This window comes from Ips typographus, linkage group LG3 (assembly GCF_016097725.1).
Source record: "Ips typographus isolate SLU linkage group LG3, UJ_Ityp_2.0, whole genome shotgun sequence".
In the NCBI taxonomy this organism is placed as follows: Eukaryota; Metazoa; Arthropoda; class Insecta; order Coleoptera; family Curculionidae; genus Ips; species Ips typographus.
The window spans coordinates 16,784,187-16,808,292 of NC_138424.1; the positions used below are offsets into that span (position 1 = coordinate 16,784,187).

At 35.9% G+C, this 24,106-nt stretch overlaps 4 protein-coding genes and 2 long non-coding RNA genes across 6 annotated transcripts in view; 4 read left to right on the forward strand and 2 right to left on the reverse strand.

Annotated features, from left to right (window-relative positions):
- The window catches only part of LOC145726168 (uncharacterized), an 89,056-nt gene that overhangs the window by 61,638 nt on the left and 3,312 nt on the right, over positions 1-24,106 (forward strand). The gene's annotated exons all lie outside the window — the stretch shown is intronic.
- Positions 6,461-8,089, forward strand: LOC145726083 (uncharacterized). The gene is made up of 3 exons (XM_081975024.1): positions 6,461-6,553; positions 6,625-7,057; positions 7,118-8,089. The coding sequence occupies exons 1-3, from the start codon at positions 6,513-6,515 to the stop codon at positions 7,190-7,192; spliced, it is 549 nt and encodes a 182-aa protein (XP_081831150.1). The 5' UTR covers positions 6,461-6,512; the 3' UTR covers positions 7,193-8,089.
- Positions 8,774-13,300, forward strand: LOC145726276 (uncharacterized). The gene is made up of 2 exons (XR_014177548.1): positions 8,774-9,178; positions 9,287-13,300. It is a non-coding gene; the product is annotated as an uncharacterized LOC145726276 (long non-coding RNA).
- On the reverse strand, positions 11,353-15,356 carry LOC145726275 (tyrosine-protein kinase Btk-like). Its single transcript, XM_081975299.1, is given in 10 exon segments — positions 11,353-12,137; positions 12,139-12,206; positions 12,259-12,454; positions 12,510-12,797; positions 12,855-13,026; positions 13,554-13,753; positions 14,308-14,436; positions 14,510-14,575; positions 14,809-15,109; positions 15,158-15,356. Coding segments are annotated over 10 exon segments (1,467 nt in total). The 5' UTR covers positions 15,174-15,356; the 3' UTR covers positions 11,353-12,106.
- On the forward strand, positions 17,359-18,507 carry LOC145726150 (52 kDa repressor of the inhibitor of the protein kinase-like). Its single transcript, XM_081975116.1, has 3 exons — positions 17,359-17,469; positions 17,529-17,713; positions 17,780-18,507. Exons 1-3 carry the CDS (start codon positions 17,405-17,407, stop codon positions 17,893-17,895), a joined length of 366 nt encoding a protein of 121 aa, XP_081831242.1. The 5' UTR covers positions 17,359-17,404; the 3' UTR covers positions 17,896-18,507.
- Positions 23,379-23,738, reverse strand: LOC145726878 (uncharacterized). The gene is made up of 2 exons (XR_014177715.1): positions 23,654-23,738; positions 23,379-23,605 (listed from the first exon to the last, which is right to left on the reverse strand). It is a non-coding gene; the product is annotated as an uncharacterized LOC145726878 (long non-coding RNA).

Sequence of the window (24,106 nt, forward strand, 5' to 3'; positions counted from 1 at the left end):
TTTTGCAACTCAAGTGGTCGACGACTTGTTTCGGTCAGTGGCCGATTATTTGCTGACTAAGTAATTAACGAAAATCTACTTGTGACACTATCACCCTGTATGCCATCTGGAAGCTGCATGTACACTGGTTCCTTTAATTCGCCATTTAGAAAAGCACATTTTACATCTAATTGACAAATATACATACCCTTTTCTATGCTTAAACTTAACAAGATCCGAACACTTAACATTGGTCTTTTGGTTTTTCCACTATTTCCCAGGTTTTATTTTTTTTTAAAGCACTTAGTTCACTATCAATAGCTTCTTTCCATCCTTGGCCTACCTTGATAGCTTCTTCATATGTAGTTGGCATATCTGAATAGATGTTTCCTGCTGATAAAGCCAACATTACATCTTCATCAAAATTCATTTCAAAATCTTCAAATCTTTTGGGTTGTCTAGTTGTTCTTTTATTTCTCATTCCTGTTGTGGTCACTTTTGATGTTATATTGTCATTTAGCCGATCAATATTTTCATTATTATCTTGATCTTGAAGTGTTTCTTCTTTGACTGAATCATTTTCTTGTTCTTGTATATGGTCCTGTTTGTCATTCTCTGGGCTAATATAGTCAAAATTAAGAGTATTTGTTTTTCTGGTTTCATCGAATATTACATTTCTGGCAATTACAATTTTAGATTTTTCAGAATCCCACATTCGATACCCATTATTACTGTAACCCATAAAAATCATCTTTTTACTTCTTGGTTCTAGTTTTCCTTGTCTTTCTTCTTTTGGTATTAAAACATATGCATTACAACCAAAAACTCTTAACTTTTGTAAATCTGGTTTAACTCCATACCAAATCTCTGCAGGAGTTTTGTCTTCTGATACTACTAATGTTTTAGCTCGGTTCAATAAATATATTGAGGTACTTACTGCCTCATCCCAGAATTCTTTATTTAATTGAGCATCAAATATTAAGCACCTGGATTTTTCCATCACAATTCTATTAAGGCGTTCAGCAACTCCATTTTGCTGTGGGGTATATTTGACTGTATATTCTAGAGCAATTCCTTTTTGAGAACAGTAATTTTTAAATTCATGAGATGTATATTCACCTCCATTGTCGCATCTCAAGCGTTTTGGCCTGCACTTGAATTGATTTTCCACCAGATTGATATACATTTTGAATTTTTCAAATACCTCACTCTTATGTTCAAGTAAATAACATATGACAAAGTGTGAATAATGGTCAATAAAAGATACAAGGTAACGCTTACCTTTTAAAGACCTTGGACTAATAGGACCACATACGTCGACATCCATTATAAACTTTGTTTTTCTATCCTCAGGTAGTTTTTGATAAGGAAGTTGAATCTGTTCTCCTTGAAGACCAACTTCACACAGTTTGGTAGATGGAAATTTAGAAGAATGTCCCATTCTCCTGTGCCATAAATCAGGATCATTTTCTGTGACGTTTGTTGAATAGGAAAACTCTACACACAAATCAACAACATACAGACTTCCAAACAAATATCCCTGTAAAATGATTTTATTATTTTTGATTACTGATGCTTCACCATTTTTAAATAAAATTGATAATGTTCTCTTCTTTTAGGACATTCTGTATTTTGGTTAGGGTTTTCTGATCGGTTTCCACTATAACTTGTCTGTTGATGTCCACTTTGATGGTACCCACGATAGTTTCCAGCATTCTTTTGATTTGCCCTGGTTTTCATCCATTGGTTTGATTGGTGTCGACTTAGGAATGTTTGAGGTTCCTCTTCCTTGTCAGAACTCTGTTGAACATGTCTGTAGTTGTGTATGTTCCTGTAGAAGTTTACTTTTTACTAGGTTAAGTGAAACTTCATCACCCTTCTGTGAAAATAACACATCAATTGCTATTACTACTCCATGAAAGGATTTAGGCATAGCTGACAACAGCTGTACGATGACTTCTGATTCTTCTAATGCTCCACCAGCATTCTTAATTTCCAAAATAATCTTTTCAAAATCAATGAGAAACTGACTCAAAGGTGGTTTTCCTTGAAATTTCATATTACGCATTTGGTTCTGCAACAAAACTAAATTTGCAATGCCTCTCTTTGTATATGTTTCTTTCAGTTCATCCATTATTGCTTTTGCATAATTCTTGTTCTTCACAGACTCTAAGATGTTGTCTGACAAACATTGTACAATAATGTTTCTTGCTTTTATGTCCTTCTTCTTAAAATCACCCATTCTATTTGGGTCTCTTGGAGGGTCCATTTCCAACACGAGTTAAGTCACCCTAAAGTGCCGACTATATATTTCTAAGTGCTTAGTATACATTTATAAATGCTTAGCTTGTTGTTTTCTCCTAGATAGTTGCGCTTCCAGTTTGGTTAGAGTTAGTCAGTTGAAGTTAGTTGTAAGATACACTTATTTGTAATTTTTAGTAATTAAATAATTGAAAAAGCAATCTCGGCTTTTGACTAGTTAACTCACGTCCAAAACTTCATTTTGTTCCAAAAGTAACTTCACTCTTCTGAACTCCCAATTTGAATAGCCGGTTCCGTCAAATTGTTTTACTGATCCGCCGAGCGAGACATTAGCCACTGCCATTTTTGTAAACACGTTTCCTTAAAGTTTATTTTCACCTTTTATGTTTTCCACTTGTTCTTACTGCCCTGGTCCCATAACCTGTTGACAGAGCTACACAGTGAAATACCAGATTACCATAAAAAGACTGTTAAACTTTATTGTATTATAACAAAAATGATTAAAAATACAGAGCAACTTGTATTTGCAGTTGGGACAACCACACGCAACCTAAACCTAAATCTCATCCGACTCAAAATGGCTGCCGGAATGTGACGTCAGTCGCTACAGAAGGAAACTGTAAATTGATCTGTTTGTCGACAATATTGCAGCAAAAAAAAACTGTAAACTATTACAGTATTCTTCTATCATTATTCCACTCTAACTTGATAAAGAATGGAAGTTCATTCACACGTTCATTCATAATCTGATTCGAAAATCATGAATGGAGGTGAAGCTCATTGATAGAATGGGGCTTGCAAGTATGCAATAATATTGTACCGTCGTACTCCTTAATGACACACTTCTTGTACAACACTGTATATTGTTTACAAACAATAAACTGACACTGCCCCCCGCTAAAGCGCTGCGCTTTATCGGTGATGAATGAACCCTAGACTTAGGTCCGAGGGCATTCACCGAGCCGGTAAAGACGAGGAGAACCTAACAAAGGGAGGTAAGTAAGAACGGCAACTTAAGCTGCTCGCCCACACTATTTCCTTTGCTATGGCTGATCTAGGGTGTGGCACTTGGTCACCTACTGCTCCACGTTACGTTACACAATAGGCATATCCAGACTAACCCAGAGATCAGTAATCTGTACGTGCTTTTGGTACAGTATTTATACTCACATCATGACCCCAATTCGCCAATCTTGCTGACACAAACATTGTACTGGGGGAGACTGGGGCAACTTAAGGTAACGGTACCTAGTGTAATTTCTATGTTACAATATTATAAGTAGGTATTTATAAGGTCATGGATTTATAAAACTACTGACAAAACAATCATTTTTAAAATAAACTTTTTTTAATATTCCTATTTCTTATCCTATAAAGTTCAACCATTCATTAATTTTTATTCTAGTGGTTTTAAAAATCAGCTTACATTTTTTGTATCCTATGTATAATATTATAATGTAATATAGTTTTAACATTTGCAAGCAGGTGATAAATTATTAGTGCAGAATATACATATGTATATACCTATAATAATAATAGGTAATTTGTTAAACACAGACTAACATCACTATTACAAAACCAGTCTTACAGTTTATCATTTTAGCTAGTGGGGATAAATCTACAAAATGTCCTAAGTAAGAAAGTAAATCGCACCATAACCTCAAATCAGTATCCCTTCAATAGATAAATTTGTTTTGCAGCTCATTCCAGCTAGTTTTTCAAGCAAACGTGGTTTTTAGTTGTTGATACAAACCATCAATCATCTTCAGGCCTGTAAGTAAAACTTGAACACATTTGAAGTGTTGATAAGTGAAAAATCGTGGAACACAGACCATAGTTGAACCAAGGGTAAGGGTAGGGCTCTCGTGGAAAACGCTATATTTTTCGTATTTTTAAAGATATGGATCTGAAACTTTCTGTATGTACAGTGTGTAGTGTTGGCTCGAATCTGACGTTATCAGATGCCGGTTCTGTGACCTTGGGGGCGACCTTGAGCTGTCAAACATGACAAATTTCAATTTTTTTTTGGTTTTATTACCCAGAATCGTGAAGAGCATCATCAATAACCCCTATACCAAATTTGAGCACTTTAACTTCAATAGTTTTCCCTCTACGTCAAGTTAGATCTAGCAATTCCTATATGCAGAGTTCACGTAGAAAACGCGATAATTTCACCATTTTTTGAGACAAAATTTTGAAATTTGGTATATGGGCAGGGTAATTAAAGGGCTTGAATTTACCAAAGTCTGTTTTTCGCTATTTGATCTCCAAGGTGACCTTGAACTGTCAAATATATGTCAAAATAAAGGTTTTATAAATTTTGCTTTAGGAAACGATGAAAAGCACTATAGATAATTCACATACCAAATTTGAACCGTCTACGTAGCCCTGATAGCTTTCTACGTCAATATTTTAGTGCGGCTCCTCCTGTGAACAAAGCATTTTGTAAAAAACGCCTTAACTTTAACAGTTTTTATAATAAAAACTCGAAATTTGGGATACCAACGTTCAGTCTGGATATCTCGAGTGTGCCGTAGGTGGCTTCTCGGAATTCAATATTTGACATGACCTTTGCTTGTCAAATAATCGTGATAATGTTAAAATTTATTTATTTTTTTCTCAAAACTGTAAACGGTGCTCTCCAAAATCCCTATTTTGAATTTAGTGCTTCTAGGTTGTTCCGTTATTATTATAGGTTAAATTATTTTCATCTTAAAAACATTCCGAAAAAAAAATTATTTCAGAGAATGCCCCACGCAAATGGTGGAGCACCGCGGCTTCTTTTGACTCTATTGTTACAGTTCATAGACGCGACGCCACCTCGTAAATTGCGTCGATCGCCGAAATGTTTATTTTCTGGTTTTATTTATTTAATATAAAATATAAGTCATTAATACACTACTAGTTATCATCTGGTTATTTGATCCTATTGTTCCTTACAAAGAAGTGTATACATTAACTATTTACCTGAATTAAAAACTTGCTGATAAAAAAACTGTAGTTACGTATAAGGCTATAAATGCATATTTGAAATATAAAATTTTGTTACTTATTAGATATAAATCTAATCTGGCGTTGATAGAATTTCTATTTTCGACCTTGGACGTCACCTTCACCTGTCAAAAATACCTCAATTTTGACAGAACATCATTTTTTCATTTTTTATCAAAAAGTATCACCTTTGGCGATATCTGTGTCAAATTTCAGATTTTTAAGCTGATTGGTTACCTCTCAAAGTACATTCAAGTCAGGACTGAACTAGCCAGGTAGGGATCTCGTGGAAAACCGGATAATTTCCACAGTTTTCAACTTAAAATTTTTAAATTTGGTGTACGTCTAAACTAACCGAATTCCTCAAATCTGGCGTTGATAGAATTTCTATTTTCGACCTTGGACGTCACCTTCACCTGTCAAAAATACCTCAATTTTGACAGAACATCATTTTTTCATTTTTTATCAAAAAGTATCACCTTTGGCGATATCTGTGTCAAATTTCAGATTTTTAAGCTGATTGGTTACCTCTCAAAGTACATTCAAGTCAGGACTGAACTAGCCAGGTAGGGATCTCGTGGAAAACCGGATAATTTCCACAGTTTTCAACTTAAAATTTTTAAATTTGGTGTACGTCTAAACTAACCGAATTCCTCAAATCTGGCGTTGATAGAATTTCTATTTTCGACCTTGGACGTCACCTTCACCTGTCAAAAATACCTCAATTTTGACAGAACATCATTTTTTCATTTTTTATCAAAAAGTATCACCTTTGGCGATATCTGTGTCAAATTTCAGATTTTTAAGCTGATTGGTTACCTCTCAAAGTACATTCAAGTCAGGACTGAACTAGCCAAGTAGGGATCTCGTGAAAAACCGAATAATTTCCTTCCACAGTTTCTTATAACTCTAATTTAAATCTAATGTAGTTCGTAATTACGAAGTAAGGTAAATTTTATCAACACTATCACCGTTACAGTAGTGGACAAAACCTGTCAGAACATTGAAAATTGGGTTGGTTAATCTCGTGGAATGATCACTTTCAAAGTTATCTGGTTTAGTGACTTTTGTGTTGTGTTTTCTTTTGTTCATGTGTTTAAGTTCAACCACAGGTTCAACACAACATAACTGTTTTGTTTGTTGTACCTATGTTGTATGTAAATAAAAGGGATTTTTTGGAATCACTGATCAGATTTTTTTTCCTAGATTTACAAGTAAAACAAGGTATCTTAGATGTCTTAAACATATGATGTGATGATGTCTCTTGAACAAATATAGACATGGTGGCCGATGGTAGATTTAATTTACAAGACTTCTTCAGGTTTGTTGTGTGTGTTTATGTGTGCTGATCTTCCTGTGAACGATAACTTTAATCCCTTTTTGTTCTTGTAGGCAAGCTGTTCATTTCATGGAGAACTTCGATGTCCAACTACAAGAATGGAACCAAGACGTACCACCTGAAGAAGAAGAAGAATTTCCCATAAACTTCCCAAATCTTTTTGATCATCCTGTTCCCCAACAACACATCCCAAACCCTCCTTTACCACCACTTCCATCTCGTTCACCCTCTCCTCTTCCTGACTTTAATATTTCCAATCCAGTTCGTCCAAACCTCCCTCTTAATCTCCCCAATCCACCTCGTTCACATTCTCCTTTCTTTCCACCCCGTTTGCCGTCACCCGAATTTAACTTTCCTATTTGGAACCTCCCAAGTCCTCCTCTCCCTCCCCGTACTCGACCATCTCCAGAGGTACCAGGACAAGGCCAAGGTTTGGACGAAGACGGGAGCGAAAATGAACCCTTTTTTTTAATATTGAAGAAAACCGTAAGTATAACTTGAAATGTATATATTATAATTGTAGAGTAAACAATAATATTTGTAAAGCATGGGAACCTGATCGTCCCACAACACAACACCAGGAAGAGACCAGTTTTCTCCTGTTATGCAAAGTCTGTTTGATAAACATCGTGCAGTACGTGTTGCATTGTCGGCACGCGTTTTGTGGGAGCTGCACTTCAAGAGTTTTTAATGAAGCAGCTGCGCGATGTCCAGTGTGTCGGATAGTAATAAATAAATCACTAAGGCCACTAGCTCTTTTTTTTGTAAATCACAATGTAGTTTAATGTAATATGTTATTGTTTTATGTTAATTTGTATATTTTTATTTGTATATTTTTATTGTTAAGATTACCATAATGGAACGTAAATTGATCTTAATATTTGCAAAGCATTGCATTAGCAAATTTGATTTTTGACCGTCTTATTTTTGCAAAATACATGTGGTATATAAAAAATATTGTCAGTATTCCGTAGCTGTAATACTTTGCAAATGTAAAGAACTGAGAAATTAGTTTTATGTATATTGTATATATGAACTTATACTTTATGCTTATAATTATATACCATTTATATAAGTACATAACGCTCATTGTACTGTGAGGGATAGGGGTTGGGTGTTTAGATTTGAGGAAGTCAATACGGTTCATGTGTTGTATGAGCGGTATGACCTTATATTATATTATACTTTTTAAACAGAATAATTTGAATTTGTATTTATAGTGATTTTACATTGATGATAAGTTTGGTTTTATGTATTTTGAAGTGGATGTATATTTTTTAAAACAAAAGTCTTTAACCCATAACATCCATAGAAGTGTAAGGGATAGGGGTTGGCTAGTTGGATATTTTAAGGTTTCTATGGACGTTATGGGCCTTGCTATGGAATTTATAGTCTTTGTACTGGATAAAATATGGCGTTCTAGAGGTTGATATTGATGAGAATATTGTAATGTATTATATATATTATAAGATATTGTATAATACTTCCTTATTACACCACATAAAAAGTTTGATAACTTATTACTATTACCGTTTTATTTTGGTTTAGAAAGAAAATTTATATTAGGTTTTAAAATCGATGATATTACGAAATAACTATAAATTGGCATGTCTATAAATATAATACATTTTTCTACTTTATACTTGAATTAAAAATGCATGATTATTTATTGTTTGTTGTTTGTAATAAAATGTTGTAAGAATTATGATCAAAAAGTTTTTTTTTGCTCTTAAGTGATTCCCTCTCATAGCAAAAAAGGTAGGTACTTTATTCTGTAAACAATTGTGGGTATAAAATTTTACTACGAGTTCTTTATGTAAGTTCGAGTCGAAAATGTCCTATGAACATGGGTCCGCAAATGCTTCCTTACCAAGATATGATTTTTTTTAATTTAATAGTGTTATTGTGCCAAAAACTACAATAATGCCGAAAAATAATTTTATTTAAGAAAAAATAGTATAATACACACACTACAATTCGCTAAGGGATTAAAAGACACTTTAGTCACGAGGTTTATATACTATTTTATGCACTTTAGAATGCAAGAAACTAAAAATAAAAAAAAATACAAAACTAACAGTGGTTACAACGGTACTCTCGTATTACTGATAGTTGTTATTGATTGTTGTTGGCATGGTGGATTCACTTAAAATTTATTGTGCCCTGGAAGTGTTTGAAAACAAATGAGTGAGTCCAGAAAAATCGTATTTTTTGAAAATGAACATTGAAGAGGCCGCCCAATAAGAGGCCATCGCTAGCCTTCTTCCAGAAAAATCTCGCGAGGCTTACAAAAAACAGTTTCTTGTTTACCAAAAATGGTGCGATGAACAGAATGCAGAGAATTTTACGGATGAAAAGGTGCTCCTGGCTTACTTCCTGCAGAAGTCTAAGAAGCTCAAGGCATCTTCTCTATGGAGCCAATATTCCATGATCACAGCCACGATAATATCTGAAGCAAACGTCGACATCAGCAAATACAGTAAACTCCAGGCATTTCTAAAGAGACAGAATGACCATTATAAGCCGAAGAAGTCCAAGACATTGGATTTCGACCATATAAGAGATTTTCTTCAAAATGCTCCAGATGAACAATATCTAGCCCAAAAGGTAGGATTATTTTCTTTACTTTGAATATTTTCCTGATAGTACTACTAAAAATAACACCATTGATTATTTTTGTCTACAAAACTACAAAATGTGACAATTTTGTTGCAGGTGGTGTTGATTATGGGAGTCGCTGGAGCATGTCGAGGAAAGGAGCTCTGCCAGCTAGACTGCAACGATGTCTCGGATCATAAAAGCTTTTTTCTGGTAAATCTACAGGGTACAAAATCAGGAAAGGATCGCTTGTTTGTGATAAAAACGTCTGGCGAAATCTCTACGAATGTAGTGGAATTAGTGAGAAAGTATATTGGTCTAAGGCCACCTACAAAGCATACACGATTTTTTGTGTCTTACAAAAATGAGAAATGCATGACTCAGCCCATAGGAAAAAATACATTTGGACAGCTACCAAGGAGAATTGCTGGCTAATTGAGACTACCAAACGCAAACCTATATACTGGGCATTGTTTTCGCACATCATCAGCTTCTTTACTTGCCGACTCTGGATCAACCATAGATGTGTTGAAAAGACATGGTGGCTGGAAAAGCAGTTCTGTTGCTGAAGGTTATGTTGAAAATTCATTGTATCAAAAGAAGAATGTTGCCGATTAAATATTCACCAATGTCTTCTCCGATGTTGATATGGCATCAGCATCAACCATAGAAAGATCAATTTCAGAAAATGAGACAACGGCAACGGCGACTGCTACGTATGTGCAGAATATGTTTACTACTAAAAATGTTGCTTCCAATTGTCCACCCTTCGTTAGCCTTGCAAACTGCACCAAAGTCAATATAAATGTAAATATATATAATAATAAGAACTAGATTTAAGTTATGTTTATGTTAATTATCCTTTTTCGTCCTTACACAATAAAATTTCAATAAAATCATTGTTTAATTTGGAAGAATTTACTTTAAATCTCCCAGGGATTTAAAGTAAATTCCAACAACCGCCAATTTCCACAACCGCCTATACAGTGCAGGCCAAAAGTTTAAATTTTCTCATTTTTGTTCGTGTTTTACGACGAAAGGGCTCAAGTTAGAGATCTGAAAAAAATACAGAAAACTAGTCCGTGATAGGTACTACAACTTTCATTAATACGATTTTTCAATCAAATCAACCGTACAGGCGCTAAAAAATCAAAACCGTTTTCCCATGTTAATCTCCTATGTCCAGGGTGCTCTTGGACACCTGGTATATACAGTGCCATCATTTCAAAACTTCTCACCCTCACTACCTTTTTCAGCAAGCAAAATTACTTGGGACCAAAAAAACACGTCAACTTAGATATCGAGGGGGAAGTTTAAAACTATAGTGGACTTTGTATTTTAGATTTCGCCCCCTTGCCCCTAGAGGTGTCCCCACTTAAAATTTTTAAATGGCATCCCTAGCTTGTAGCACATTATTTTAAAACCCTTAAAAACCCCGATTCATCACCGTTTAAAAAACTGAAATCGGTTAATCCGTTCTCGAAATAGGGTCAAGATGACACAATTTTTACTAAAACACATCAAAAACTCCTTGTCTGGAGCAGAACGTACAAATTCGTTGATTTGTTCTCTTGTAAATACCTTTGATTTTTTTGCTCTATATTCGATGTTTTTCTTCTTGATAAAACGAAGATATTTTGGCCATAAGGACGAAGCAGAATATTCTGCAGCGAGTTTTGCAAAATATGCTAGCAACACCGTTTCTTCTGCACCTCGAACTTGTACTTGGTTTCGCCTCACACAAAACTGTTCATATTCTTTCTCATACTGGACTCGATTTTTCCGGAAGCAAGTTCAACCTTATAGTGTTGGCTGCAGCCAATATATTATCAGGAATATCTAAATTTTGCATGATTTTAATGCGGACAACAAAAATTCAATGACATACAATTTTGTTGATTTTGTGTTGGCATCGCCGTTGCCAATGATATGATAAAGTTTTGAATGTAAGTCGATTATTAGCGATTTAACACCGTCTCGGACATTGCAACAATATCCACGACTATTATAAATCGCATAATAATAGCTATAATGCGCCACTGGAAAATTGAAATAATAATAATAGTCTGCATGGTTTGTTTTATTTTTACTAAAGTAGGAGAAGACAGGAAACTGGAGGGTGTTATTGGGTTGTGACTGATAAACTAAGAGTAAAACAATGCTTGTAATGAAACGACAAGCAATCAATACAATAGGTTTGTATTCAAATAATTGGTAAAAGAAATGTACAAGTAAAATCTATATAAAAACCGAGCTGGTTATAAAAAGGTAAAAAAGAGAGTCCCGCTCACGTCAAAACTACACGGTAATACACGAGTGTTGCGTCAAATTAAAAAACAAAAAAAAAATGGTAAAATCAGTATCAAATCCACGCCTACAATTAAATCGAGTAAGTAGCAATCTATATCACACCAACGTCACGAATCAAAACTAGTAAATTTGATTATTTACATTACAAATCCAAGCAAACGAGGATTATTGGCACTTTTTTTTTCAAGGTTTAGGATCACAAATCTGTCAAAAAAACCTCAAATTTCCTTGTCTACTACTCCCCCCGTTTGATATTACCGAAAGATAAAGCGATTTAGGATTTATTGTCTTTAATGGTTTTCTGCCCGGATTAAAAAATTTTGCAGAGTAGCTCTTGTAGACTTAATAAAACACTTTGGGAATTTTAACTGTTTAATTATATATGGTAAAAGTGCAAAATACAAAGAGTGAATAGACCGGCTACATAATTTTTATTACTTGTTTTTAGACTACTACTTGTTGACATTTAACGTACAGTGTTGCCACATAAACTAATTTTCATTGTTTTCTCTAATAAAAAACTAACGGACTAACCTACATACACTACGGAACCCAGCTGCACGAGGCTTCGCCCGCAGAAATGGGCAAAGTACCCCGCGTGACGGTTTCACACACGAGTCGCGCCAGTCAATCGACCAAGATGCCTTGCGACACATTCTAGTGTATCTTTGAGAGAGCGAAATGAGGGTTGGTTTTCCGGTAGCGGAGACCAACACTTTTTCATTACCTAACCACACAAATACTGTTACTATTATTCAAAAAAAATTGGCTAAACATACATCATAAACCTCCTTGAAACAGGCTTTAGGTTTGTCCAAAATGATTCCTTTTTGAACTCGTTCCACTACTTCAGAGTTTTTCATTCGGCCGTACGGCGTTTTACCGCACGTAAACACCTCCCACATCAGATCGCCGTAGGCCCAAACGTCCGATTTTGAACCTCCCGATGACGTGTATTGACCATCCAAAACGTACCTGAAATATCGTTTTGTTTTTAAAATTCTTGACATTTGGTGTACTGTGATATTACCTAGCCAATCCAAAATCAGCTACTTTAACAATATTGTCAGTGCCAACTAGACAGTTCTTTGCAGCTAAGTCACGATGAATATAGTTGTGCCGTTCCAAGTAGGCCATGCCCTTGCAAACCTGTATGCACATGTCCAATAGCAGGCCCTGATTGGTCGACAAAGATTGTTCGTGTCTGCGCAAGTAGTTCAACAAAGACCCATGACGCATGTACTCAATCACAATGAAAATTGGTCGGTTTTTGCTGCACACCCCGTACAGTTGGACTACGTTAGCATGCTGCAGTTTTCTGGTAAACAGTTCAAAATTAAATAAGAAAAAAAAAACACCACTAAAAAGCTGTTACGTCATGACTTTAGCTTCTTCAATAAAGTCGTCCTCAGACATGGTGCCCTCCTTCATCATTTTAACGGCAACGTCAATTGTCCCGCGCAATTTTCCCCTGCGCACCACCCCGAAATGACCCGAACCGAGCTCCTCCAACAACATCAGCTCGCTACGATCGATTTCCCATTTGTCTAAAAATCTTTAAGGTTATTTTGATCGTTCTAAAGCAGGTTTTACACCGCGCTTTGATGTCAAAGAAATTCATAAAGCTGCTTCAATGACGAATTATATCAAAACAAAATTGAATGTCAAATTTACCTTCAAATAAAAAAAAAACTTGCCGTTTAGCGTAATGCCAACTGCCAACAGACAAAAACGAAAAAGTGAGAGTGAAAGCTGCAAAATTCAATACATAAACACAGTATTCAGGATGATTATGAAATTTCAAAATAAAAATATCAAAAATACCAGAAAAACAAATAATCTGTAACTATTACCGCCTAAACACTAAATTCACTTGGTTGGTTGGGTTGGTCAAACTGTTTTCATTGACAACTTTGACATAACAGTTTGATAAGTGTAAAATCAAATCACTTTATGCTCCAAGAAGTTCGTGATTTATTTGAAGCATAAAATTTGATAAAATAAATGTTTCCAATTTCTTTGAATTAAAACTGTTGGTGTAAAACCTGCTTAAGGGGCACTACTAGGCAACTACCATGACTTAGACCGGCAGTAGCCGGCGCAGGCCTGTAACAAGGGCTGGTTTTTAGCCGGGAACCCAAACCGCCGCTGTTGTGCTTGTGGTAGTTGATCAGCTCCGAGATCGAGTTGTAACAATGTTTTTCCGATGTGGTGAGGAAAAACTCACCCTTTGAGTTCTTTTTGATATGGTAGTGTTTGACGTGTGGTAGAGAACTGTAAAAGTACGCAATCAGAAGATTACTAGAAAACTACTACATTATCTACGTATTCTACCCAATTTCATTTGGTATATCTGAACTAGGCAAATTAATTTGTTTTCACATAAAATAAACACAATATTTATACTACCAATTCTTAAAAACACTGTATTTCAGAACTAAATAATAATACTCTTTAAGGCTTATACAAGGTGAGCTAAGACCAACCAAAAGTATGTTTATAATTCAAAAATTACCGTTTTACAGTTAGGCGGATGTTAGTTTTTAACTAAAACACCCTAGTATACCCAGGTGTGTAAGTTTCGAATCAATTCCTTGCTTATTAATGATATGAACAGAAAAACATAATTCATTTATGTAGTACAGAGTAGCGTACAGAGTTGGACTGTATATTTTGACACCTTGTGGCGATTTTAGATTTGCTATATGGCTATGGCGTCTCTTTTGAATCAAAACAATAGTAACTCTAAAACGGCTAACTAAACGTCAACGGTGTTTCAGTGTTCAATAACATTTTACGGACGTTTGACAATTTAAAAATCAACTTACATTTTGGTGTAGAATGACAAGGTGTACAATCCTTTAGTGGACGAATTCCGTACAACAAAACAACCTTCCTTGTCTTCGTGTTTGAGTAACGATTCGGACCGTTGCCTGGACATGTCATTCACGTACCAACTGAAATTTCAAATATTAATTTTTGACGCTGATTGTACTGTGACTGTGACTGAACTGTAAACGGATAACTCACTCGTATTGCTGCAATCCGAGCAATTCTTTCTCTTTCACATAGTTGCTGGGGATGAAGCCCACATTGCTGAAATGTGCAATTATATTTCAGCGACTACAGTTAGTCTAGCGATTGTAACCGGTCGCATTAATATGATTAAGGTGTTATAACGGTACAACACACAATGATAATTACTAATGCAGCACCGGTGATAATAATTTACAATTTCTATTTGTAAATTCCAAACGAAAAGGTCAGCGTGTGCATACATACATTAATGCAAAATTTTGGAAAAAACTAACTGACACAAGAAGACTTACCCTTTAGCGTCTCGAGCTTTCCACCAGTGTTGTTGACTATCATCCATCACCTCATATTCCATGTTCTTTTCAAGGCTTAAATTTCCACATTCAATGGCTTTGTAATTGTAGAGGGCGACTACCACTTTGGTTCTAACCACCCCCGGTTGACTGTCCTTCTGTTTGACGGAGGGGGTGCCGGGAGTGCAGCCGCACGGCATGATGGGACTGGGTTTGATCGTTTCCCGGCAACAGTACCATCTGCACCCGTTCCAAGGGCCCGGATGATAATAACTTCGGATGTTTCGATTGTAGGCACACACTAAAATCAAATTGTTCCTTCCTCTTTTTAACGTTCACGGTCTCTTACCTCTCCTGATGTCCATAATCCAATAAATCCTATCGACGTTGTTCAAAGCTAACAGAAACAACGTGTAGTCCTCGTCTTGATGGTAGCCGACCAGAAACGGGTGAAAATCCCCTTCGATGCCCACTTCCTCGTTGGTAAAGAACGATTGGGCCGCTTCCACTGTATGCACTCGTTCCAGTTCCACTCGGCCTTTTTCCTTTTGTTTCTGGAAGAAATTTCAATTGGTGACATAATATTAAGTAGAAAAATTGATTTTTTGGCACTGCAAAGAAAAAACTCCTTGGCCCAGATGAAAAATCGAGTCGTGCGCAATAGCGTTCCCTTATCGACACGAGGGTTGAAATTACAAAAGGGGCAGATTGTGACTTTTTCCCTCCCCCATTTTAACCCACACGAATTTAACAATGAAGGGTGGAAAGTGTGTTTGAAATGTTTTGTTTGTTTATTTGTGGTTTTTGTATAGTTTTATCCAGTTCAGTACTTCCAGAACTCAATATTAGGTGACTGTAGACAATCAAACCGATGGATGAAAACCAGGGCAAATCAAAAGAATGCTGGAAACTATTGTGGGTACCATCAAGGTGGACAGCAACAGACAAGTTATAGTGGAAACCGATCAGGAAACCCTAACCAAAAAAAATACAGAATGTCCTAAAAGAAGAGAACAATGTCATGTTACTGAAGAAGACATTGCGTTTATGACCACAAACATGGACAACTCAGATTTAGTGAACTGCAGTATGTTCTTGACTGTAAGTTTGTAGTGGATAGTGGAGCTACAAATCACTTAGTTAATAGTGATCTGGGAAAGTTTATAACTGACAGAAAGCAAGTACATCATAAAATAAGAGTTGCAATACTTGGAGTAGTGGTTGAAGCACATTGGGAAGGAAATCTTAGCCTGAAAACTAAATGTGGACAAAAAGTAACCCTAGAAAAAGTTTTGGTGTGTGAAAATCTATCACACAATCTGCTTTCAGTGAAGAAAATTGAACAAAAAGGATTATCAATTTTATTTAAAAATGGTGAAGTATCAGTAATCAAAAATAATAAAATCATTTTACAGGGAAATTTGTTTGGAAGTCTGTATGTTGTTGATTTGTGTGTAGAGTTTTCCTATTCAGCATACGTCACAGAAAATGATCCTGATTTATGGCACAAGGTAGCTACGAGCCTAAATCTCAAAGCAGCATAGTGTGCGTTGGGCATAAATCTCATCGAACCTACTGTTCGTTTGATGCAACGTTGCCAATTGTAATAATAAAAAGTCTTTGTGATGGTTATTTTTATAATAATGTGTAATTAATCTAGTATTAATCTTATATTTAGACTTATATTGACAATAACTATTAATATTATTAATAACTATATTGACTTAAATAAGCCATTCTTTGAATATTATTGACGTATTCACATGCAGGGACTTAAAACCAATAAGGATCATGGGAGAGGCTAACTTGGTTAGCAACTTTACTATGATTATTTGGTAACATAAGTTATGTTTCAAAGTTCTATTTTCATTTTATTTATTTGATAATATGCAATGTATATATTTACTTTCTGAAATGATCGATTAACAAACATTAATGGGTTATTTATTCTCAAGAATCCGAACGATACTTACCCCCATTTGCATCGCCGTATTGTAAGCCGAGCTTAAGTTAAGTGTGGGTCAGACTGTGACAGTTTAGGTGAAAAAAGTCACACTCTGAACTACACTTAACTTAAGCTTAGCTTAAAGTACGACGGTGCAAATGGCGGTTATTGAAGTATCTGATTAAGTAATTAAATAAAATGATTTTATAAGTTATAGGTTAGGTTAGTTACGAGCAATATAGTAGATATTGGTATTGGGCTGTTCGGGTTAAGTCTAATTTTTTTAAAAATGTTAGTGCATTTTCTTGAGTATATCATTTGCACTCTCAAGTTATAGGTACATAGTTGACAAAGTGGCATCGTCGCAAACATCCAAGCGCGATCGATATACTTAAAAATTTTCGAAGTACACGTTTAGTCGGGAAGATGGCGCTTGGCCAACAGGGGACCTACGCAATGGGGGCGCCATCTTCAACTTAAGTGATAATTTTTGCTGTTTTATAAAACGTGTACGGGCTATTTATTAATATAGTGTGAATTCTGTAAATTTGCTTTGGTCCCTAGTGTATATAGTGCTCTTTTCTACAAACAATGTCAGAGTCTCAGCAAAAGATCCGATCCAGTGGGACAAACTGTATTTACAAAGGATGCATGAATAGAAAAAGCAGTTCTGATTTAAGCATCAAATATTTTAGAATTCCAAAAGATGAAGTAAAGTAAGTATTCAGAATTTTCTTAAAAAATACACAGTTTAATTAACACTGCATTATTGCAGATGCTTTCATTGGCTGAGGCAATGCGGCCGTGAAGACCTCTTGGGCACGAGTGCTGAAAAATGTTACAACAATTATAGAGTTTGCAGTGTTCATTTTGATTTAGACATGTTCAAAGATGGTCGAGATAAATCTTCAGGCCTATTATTCAGTGCCGAGCCACGCAAATATACAATAACTGAAACATGTAAGTGAACCACATTTCATTAGTGCAATATAGAGTTAGCAAACTATGATATTTTTTACATTTTAGATCAGCAGGTCCAACCTGGACTCGACGCTGGTTGTTCAAGCAAGGGACAGAAAATAAATATTCTCCAGAATATTGAAATTCTTCCACCACTTCAACCTCAGTCTACATATTTGTAACTCCACCCTTATGTTCACCTGTAGAAACCCAAACTGAGAATGTTCTAAGTTCTTCAACTCCGCGAAAATCTAAACTGCAGAGTGAAAATGCAATTTTAAAGACAGAAATTGAAAAGTTAAAAGATGACTTAGAAGTATCTCTTAATACTTTATATACCATGTAATTGTTATTAAATAAAATGTCAAACAAAGACTAAGAATATTTTCGGGTTTCATCTCTATCTCAGCAGTCAATTCTGAAAACGCTATTTTCTAATCCAAAACTCTCTGCTGAAACTATGATTTCAGAAATGGCAACACCGCATTGCCACAAATTTTGTAAATACCGGCAACGTCCTTGTACTACCAGTTTAAAGAGCCGAGGTCAACGAAACGTGTCGGCAAACATCAAAGCTTTTAGGCCCAGTGTCTTCTCTTTATGAAATTAGTTACTCTTTGCTTTAGCCTTGATTCAGCTTAGTAAGGCAAAGTGAAAGTAAGACAAACAATGCAAATTTGTGGAGTTATTTTTAATATGCCAGAAATGATTTAAGTTAATCATTTAATACTTGCGTTTGCATACTAATGGCATATTTTTATTTTTACAGAAATCAATGAAGGAAAAGCATTTGATTGAGGACATTACATTCAATTTTTGATAAAACAATCTTCTCCAAAAGGATTTGAAGTTAATTAGAAATGGTTAATGTTTCTGTATTTTTTGAAACAGGCAAATACGTTCTACTTTCCATAAAACGAAAACTAGAGCGTCTTATACTTGTGGAGTTCAAACTTTTTAGTTTCAGGACCGGATTCCTGCTTATTTTTACATGTCAATTAACCTTATAAAGTAATACGTAACACTGCATGCAGAGTATACTTTGGATATAAGTGTGACGCTATTTATTCGGGAGTTCGAATTAAAGTGTGTTCTAGAACAAAAGTTAATGAGAATTGCCTCGGGCGCCACCGGGTTTTAAGAATGTTTTTAGAGTTTTCGAAATGTGAACCAGGAAAAGACAATTCGTATGCCTTGGTAGCTTTTAAACAGCTGTAGACAAGGTTCCCGTCAATCTGTGGTAACAGTGGTTCAGTTGGTGACAACGCTCATAAAAGCCAAAAGTACCAATCAACTAACGTATATTCTCTTTGCCTAATTTAAAATGCCAGCAAACTTAACTAAACCAAATAATTATGCAAATAAGCGTATCTTAAACCCCCCCCCCCCCTTAATTAGACAAGTACGAGAGTGGGAGTGTGCAACTTATTTACGGTACGGGTCGGATGCGATGCAAGACAGGTCAACGGTATAATGCAGAAAGTTAAAAAGCCACGCAATGCAATGAAAGTTACAGGTACAAGCTGATTCAAAGTTAATTACGGGGACAAAGCAGGTCTATGTTTACAACTAAGCAATTAACCAATGAGTAAAAAGAACAAGTATCAGGAGGTAACAATAATACAAATTATAACTCGTTTGTGCATTAACCCTTTCCTTCCCAGTGATGCCATATGGCGTAGGTAACTAAATTTGTTAATATCAGGCAGATTTCTTTTCCCATTATTTGTTTTTTACTAAACCTACACTTTATCGTTACCAATAGATGGCACTAGAGTATCAAAACAAAAACGCAGGCATAACCTCTTTTTTTATTACATGTTCAATTGTCAGTAGTTGTGCGCATAAATAATAGGCGGTTATTTTGTGAGTCTTTTTTGAAGAAACGTAAGTATATAGTTGTAATTTTTGCTTATTTACCTTTAGTTAGATCTAATCAAGAGCTCTATGCAATATTATGGTGATTTCCAAATTGTTACTGTCATTACACGACTTTGAACTTGATGATTCCATATGGAGTCATTGAGCGCCAAGGTTAAAATTTTGGTTAAAATCAATTACTGTTGCAGGTTTTTATTATGTCTGATTACGTTGGATTATCACCTACTGAGGCAAACAATTTGTTGCTTCTGATGGAAGGTGACGTTTCTGATGTAGATATTGAAGACTTGGACAGCGAAAATGAAGAAATCTTAGTTAGCAACAGTCAGGAATCCTATGAAGTGATGCAGAATCCTGTTCCGTCTCACATTAGAAGAATTTCTGTTGAAATTGAATCTCAAACAGAAAACTATGAAGACAAGGGGGAAACTGAAACAGAAGAACCTGAAGATCCAGAAGATCTGTTACCGCTATCGGAAATTAGAAATAAGTTGGTGAGAAAAAGGATTCCAAAATGGATAAAAAAAGATATAGATCCGACAAGTACGCGTTATGAAGAAAGCTTTACACCTATATCTGACGATGAAATAACGCCACTAAGTTATTTCAAAATGTTTATTGATGATGACATCATAAATAACATTGTGGAGCAAACAAATTTATATTCTGTACAGAAAAATTTCAGATCAGTAAATACTAACTATACTGAAATGTGTCAGTTTCTAGGCATTCACATTATGAGTGGAATTATTCAAATGCCTGCTTTTAGAATGTTCTGGGCGAATGCAACTCGTCTTCCTATCATTGCTGATGTTATGCCTAGAAATAGGTTTGAAAAACTCCGCGCTATGCTCCATTTCAACGACAATTCTGAAATGAAAACAAGGAATGAAGAGGGTTATGATAAACTATTCAAAGTTAGACCATTTGTAGATGCCATCCGTAAAAATTTCGGAAAAGTGCCAAATGGGGAGCATCAAGCAATTGATGAAATCATGATTCCTTTCAAAGGGCGTTCAAGTTTAAAGCAATATATAAAGAATAAACCACATAAGTGGGGAATTAAAATTTTTGCAAGAGCGGGAGCATGCGGTTTTGTTCATGATTTCGAGATCTACGTCGGAAAGGGTACTGTGACTAATCCTACAGACTTAGGCATAAGTGGTGACATTGTATTGCGATTATGTCAAAGTTTACCACATAACAAAAACCACAAGCTATTTATGGACAACTGGTTTACATCGTACCAATTGCTTAGTGACCTAAAAAGTCATGGTATTTTGGCATGTGGTACTGTACGTTTAGCGAGAATGAAATGCAACATTTTGAAAAACGAGAAGGAGTTGAAATCGGAAGGAAGAGGATCGTTTGACTACGCAACAGACCAAAATAAAAATTTATAGTTGCAAATTGGTATGACAATAAAACTGTACATATTGCTTCAAACTATACAGGAATTTATCCAATCGGTGTAGTCAAAAGATGGTCGACGACAGAAAAAAAATATATCGATGTAGATCGTCCAGATATAATAAAGGAATATAATTCCTATATGGGTGGCGTCGACTTGAATGACATGTTAGTGTCATTATACCGTATAAAACATGGTGTGAAGCGGTACTACCTTCGCATTATTTTCCATTTAATTGATGTAGCTATCGTAAATGCGTGGTTATTATATAGAAAGGACTGCAACTTGAGAGGCACGAAACATAAAAGTCTGATAGATTTTAGAGCCGATATCGGGAATGCTCTTCTTCAAAAAATGTCTGTACTCTATTTAGAAAAAGGGGGAGGCCTACAAGCACTGAGAGTTCACCTGTGGGATCACCCACTTTGCTTACAGCCATGCAGAACAAGAAAAAAATCACCATGCCAACTCCAGTTGATGATGTTCGATATGACTCTTACGGTCATTTTCCAACTCATTTGGATCCAAAGCAGCGATGCAGGCAGTGCAAAACATCTTATTCCAGGCTTGGATGCGTTAAATGTAAAGTTGCTTTGTGCTTTACTAATACAAAAAACTGCTTTGTTGAATTTCACGTAAAAAAATAAAAATTAAATTAAGAACTGTTATTTGTATTTGTTTTTCCTATCTGCCCAATGACGCCATATGGAGTCATTGTTCAAAATCAATATTTCCGCTCCTTTTATAGAAATACAACATTTTACGGTAAAAATGAACATACCGGAGCACAAAAAGTAATACAAATATTTTTTCTTTCAAATTCTGAAAAATTGGGCATGAAAGGGTTAAGCGAGGGGGACGGAAGTCCACCTACTTTGATTGCGCATTCGCCTACTGCGCAGTTGAATTGACGCAAAGTCATTGAAAGTTTGGAGTTTCAAACCCGCAAAAATTTGTTGTTTGTATTTGTTGTAGTATAGTGTTAGTTTGTGGTTCTTTAACAGTTGAGTTTTGCAAATTTAAATTAAGTTGTACAGTGGACAAGATTAACAAGTATTGACGGCCGCCATATTACCCCCTCCCCCTTGTTTCTGTCACCCACTTTGTTTGCTATTGCTCCTTCCTGCTATGTTTACATTTTTTTTATTCATTGCAATTAACCGTCCTAGTGCAAATAAAGTTACGGTGTCACGGGTCGGTAACAGAGTTGGAAAAGGGTATTACTGAACCACCCGGTCTATACGAGCCTTGTAGTGGTTCTTGTTGGCAACAGGATTTAGAAACTTGCTTCCTACGCCCGGTCTAGCGAACCATGTAGCGTAGTCAACAAAAGACAGGGCCAGGAAGTGCGGCCGGCTACTAAATGACACAAACGCCCGGTCTAGCGAACCACGTAGCGTTTGTGTTGAAGGTGGAACTATCGTGTAGCGCCCGGTCTAGCGAACCTCGACGCTACAGAGTGAACTAGGGCCGGAAATTGGCCTATCGGGGAAAAGTATACAAACACCCGGTCTAGCGAACCATGTAGTGTTTGTATAGAAACCTACAATGCCGGATCTATGGCGTAGCACCCGGTCTAGCGAGCCACGATGCTACTGAAGTAAAAGGGCCGGAAAAATGGCCGGGCTGGGACTAACGGTGCAAACGCCCGGTCTAGCGAACCATGTAGCGTTTGCAATGAAAACTGGTGACGTGAACGTTAAAGCAGCGCCCGGTCTAGCGAACCACGACGCTACAGGGTTGGAGTAAACAAGGAACGAACAACCGGTCTAGCGAGCCTCGGTGTTCAAATAACAGGTACACAGTGCACTAGGAGGGCTAGCCACTAAACAGGTATACTTACTGTGCTGCTGGGAGGTTGAGATGTTGCTCGGGGGGGCTATCGGTCGCAACAGAGAATGAACGAGCGCTGCACGCTAGTTTTATAGACCCGATTCCCCACTTTTGGGTAGTGGGCGGTACTCGCGTTACGCGTACTCGACGAAAAGGGTACGCCTACACAGCTACGTCAACTCGTGAATTATAATTACAAGGAAAGTCGTAAACCACTAATTTCCTATTACGCGCTATCATACTGCAGCGTTGTTGTAAACGCTGTAATTCTAGCAATTGTTTCCAACAAGAACGGTAAAAATCGGACTGGCCAATCCTGAGAAAATATAATAACTTAAAAATACGGCTTATCGTATTTTGGCAAAGTACTAGCACTGGTTACTTTACTAAACGGCTTCTATTAATAGTTCCCTTATCTGCATATCGCCGCAAAACCAACGGCACTAACGGACGGCTTAGTAAACAAAGCAAAAAATTTCCTAACTTCGTTACACTAAGATACCTTAACTTGTAAATCTAGGAAAAAAATCTGATCAGTGATTCCAAAAAATCCCTTTTATTTACATACAACATAGGTACAACAAACAAAACAGTTATGTTGTGTTGAACCTGTGGTTGAACTTAAACACATGAACAAAAGAAAACACAACACAAAAGTAACTAAACCAGATAACTTTGAAAGTGATCATTCCACGAGATTAACCAACCCAATTTTCAATGTTCTGACAGGTTTTGTCCACTACTGTAACTGTGATTCTCCTACAAATCTATTTGAATAGTTATTATAGTTTACTTATGATACTAAAAGTACCTACCTAATTCACCTGTTTAGAAAGTCCAAATTCTGATGTAGGTTGTGGATGTGGCAAGTCCAACAAAGTTTGAACAGTGATATCTACCTGAAAATAGTCATTAGTTTCACTTTATTTGCCTATCTTCAAACAAAGCCGCAAATCTATGTAAAACATTCATATTTGTTTATGATAAAATGCTGCTTTTTTTAGGGATTTTAAAATAAACAAACAAAATAAGGTTCTTATGCTGGATAAATCTGCCAACTTTGCCCAAACTATTCATTACGTTTTGTTATTTATTTTAAGGTAGTTTGTAGAAATATAATAATATAACATATATATGTACATATGAGTGTAGTAATAATACGTTTTTTGAATGAATAAAGTATATATTTTATAATCATTATGTGTATTTTTGATATATGCAGATAACAAACAAGTATTGTTAAAAAATTTTCAAGTCACATTTAAAAA